The following is a 2,994-nucleotide window of genomic DNA, read 5'->3' as shown; positions in this document are numbered from 1 at the left end:
ATCTTGGTTGTACTTAATACTCCTTTCGCACAGCGGTCTCAGAGCAAATATGGCATCAGTGCACCCTCTGTTCTTCCTGAACCCAAACTGCGCTTCGCTCAGCTGATGTTCAACAACTGGTCGTGTTCGTTTCTCTAAGATCTTTCCATAAATCTTCCCAGTATGGCTGAGCAGAGAGATTCCTCTGTATTTGCTACAATCTCTTTTACTCCCTTTTTTCTTCCAGATGGGGACAATTATTGCACGTTGCCAGTCATCGGGTACAGCTCGCTCCTCCCAAGCCCTGTTGAACACTCTTGTCAACCATTTGACTCCTGTATCTCCACAAGCACGTATGGCTTCTGTTGTGATGTCATCAATTCCAGCTGCCTTGTTTTTGGGACTGGTTTTAATGGCATTTCTGACTTCCTCCTGGAGTATGGGTGGATCAACTTCCTCTTGGAACCGAGGATGGAAGGCTGCTGCTGTTGTCTGTCACCGTCACCGCTTGGGTTGAGCAAATCTTCGAAGTATTCTCCCCATCTGTTGGTGATTTCGCAGCTGTCTGTGAGGGGGTTTCCATCCTTGTCGTTTATGATGGCGGTTGGGTCAAAAGGCTCGTCCCGCTGTTTGTAGGCTTTAACTGCTTTAAAGAACTCTCTGCTTGAGCTACTTGATTTTTCTGCCAGATCTTCCCCCTATGTTTTCCAAGACTGGTCTTTGGCTTCTTTGATAGTCTTCTTGCAGTTACGCCGGGCTTCCCTGTACTCGTTGTAGTCTGCTTCCAGGTTGCTTTTGGACCATTTCTTGAAGAGTCTTTTCTTCTCTTTGGTTGCTGCTTTGACCGTGTCATTCCACCAGGATGTCCCTTTCACTTGTCCTGTTTTTCTTTTCTTAGTCCCACAGTTTGCTTTAAGGGTGTCTGTTAGAGCATCTTTGAACCATGCCCACTCTTCTTCTGTATTTCATTCCTGATCTGGTAGTTTTTGGAATAGCTGATCCATCTGTTGTTCGATGGCTGCCTTCACAGGTTCTTCTGCTAATTTTCTGAGGTTTATTGTCTCAGGTTGCTGCCTTTTATTTGGCCGTGGTCTTCTCCTGGCACTTGTTTCCATCATGACTGGTCTGTGATCAGTATCTATGTGGATGTTTGGCATTGCTTTAGAGTCATTCACTTTGCATCGATCTGTCTTTCTAATGAGGATGAAGTCAAGCTGAGAAGCTTTGGTGAGGTCATTCCACTTGTACCATGTGAATATTTGGCTACTCCTATGTTGGAAGAATGTGTTTGTGACAAAGAGATCATGTTGGGCACAAAGTTCCAAGATGAGTTGTCCATTGTAGTTCCGACTTGTGTTTGGTGCACTGTGGGGTCCTAGGTAATCTTCCCAAGGTGATCGTTCACTTCCCACGTGTCCATTCATGTCTCCCATTTACCACCAGCATATCCTGATTCTTTGTACTGTTTATAACATCAGATAACTCTTCAAAGAATGTATCCTTGTCTTCATCTGAGTAGGAATCATTGCATGGAGCATACACTTGGATGTATGTTGTAACCTCTTTCTCTTGTTGTATTCTGAGTCTGATTATTCTTTCGGATATGTAGTCAACTTCCATAATGTTCTTAGCTAATTCTGGGTGTAGGTAGAAACCCACTCCATGGACGGCTCTTTTGTTCTTGTCCACTCCAGACCAGATGAGTACATAGTCGTTGTGCGATTCCTTCATGCCTTTTCCTTTAAGTCTTGTATCAGATATTCCCATGATTGAGATGCTATACCTCTGCATTGTTTCAACAATCTCTGGTTCCTTCTGTCCAATTCCACTGACATTCCATGTTGCAGTCCTAGTCGTTGGGCTATTTCGTTGTCTTTTAACAGTTCCGTGTCGTTTTCCATTTGAATCCGTCCGTTTACATTTCCTTTGTTTACTTTGAGCGGTAGTTTATCAGCTGCAGGCTTGCTGGGCCATTCGCAGCTTCCCCGGTCCATAAATGGAGCCGAGACAGTTTCCTGCTTATTGGGCAGGTGGGTAGCAGCCGAGGTCCACTAGTTAAAGGGTGGATCGCCTCTCCCACGGAAACACGATGACTGTTGAACCTTAGCAGAGACTGTTGAATCTAGAAGGTTTCCTCCACTCACACTGTCATGTTTCAATCAGTGGCTAAGGATGGTGAGTACCAGGGCGTGTCCACTCGCTGGTGGGCCATACGTACTGCACCTCTGGGGCCCTTAGCTGCTCCGAGATCCCCTACATGCTAGCCTGGAAATCGCAAGATGACCAGTTACCATCGGTGACCGCTGGGAGGCCATGTAGGAGTCTTGAGTAAGGAGAGGCTATGTACTGGCAGGAAGAGACTTACACACTCGGCTCTTCTTTTCACCCGAAGGCTAGCCAGCGGCTTCGGTTGCAATTGATCAGAGGTTGAGAGTTATGCTACTAGATAAAAGAAGGAAGGGAAAAAAGAACTAGACAGACAGGGGAAAGAAGGAGGAGCATGCATCTACAACTACTTCTACAACTACAACTACATACGCACTAGACGCATCACTTACCCCTATGACCTGGCTTATACGTGCACATCCTTTTAGTCACTCCTGTGACTTTTAAGCCTGTCACCCACCGACTTTGAATTTTTCTTTGAATATTTATCAAATTTCTTAATTTAGGTATAATACAGTGCAGAAAAAGATGTCAAAAAATCTGTTAAAACAGATTTCCAATAAATTGTTCCATTTTCATTTTTGGGTTAAATACTCAATTTTCATGCGCGGGATATTTGAAACATAAAATGAAAACATGTCCATTGCACTTTTTCCTCGAGATGTACTATAATATCAAGGTTACGGATAGGCCTATATTATAATCCCTTCTTATCTTCACTGATCCATCAGATACCTATTGTTATGAATGATCAATGAAAAGGTTCAGAACTGGGCTACTATTAGTAGTACTAATGGTCTTGTCAAGTATCTATAGTTATTTTCATGACTGTAGCCTTGTTCACACAGT

The 2,994-nt window shown here is 43.9% G+C and overlaps 1 protein-coding gene across 1 annotated transcript; it reads right to left on the bottom strand.

Moving 5' to 3' along the window:
• Nucleotides 1–944: 944 nt before the first annotated feature.
• LOC140138338 (uncharacterized) lies at nucleotides 945–1,746 on the bottom strand. The gene is made up of 2 exons (XM_072160244.1): nucleotides 1,385–1,746; nucleotides 945–1,248 (listed from the first exon to the last, which is right to left on the bottom strand). The coding sequence occupies exons 1-2, from the start codon at nucleotides 1,744–1,746 to the stop codon at nucleotides 945–947; spliced, it is 666 nt and encodes a 221-aa protein (XP_072016345.1).
• Nucleotides 1,747–2,994: the final 1,248 nt, after the last annotated feature.

This window comes from Amphiura filiformis, chromosome 17, assembly GCF_039555335.1.
Source record: "Amphiura filiformis chromosome 17, Afil_fr2py, whole genome shotgun sequence".
In the NCBI taxonomy this organism is placed as follows: Eukaryota; Metazoa; Echinodermata; class Ophiuroidea; order Amphilepidida; family Amphiuridae; genus Amphiura; species Amphiura filiformis.
Note: the sequence above shows the minus strand (reverse complement) of the source record. Positions and strands in the feature narration are given on the sequence as shown.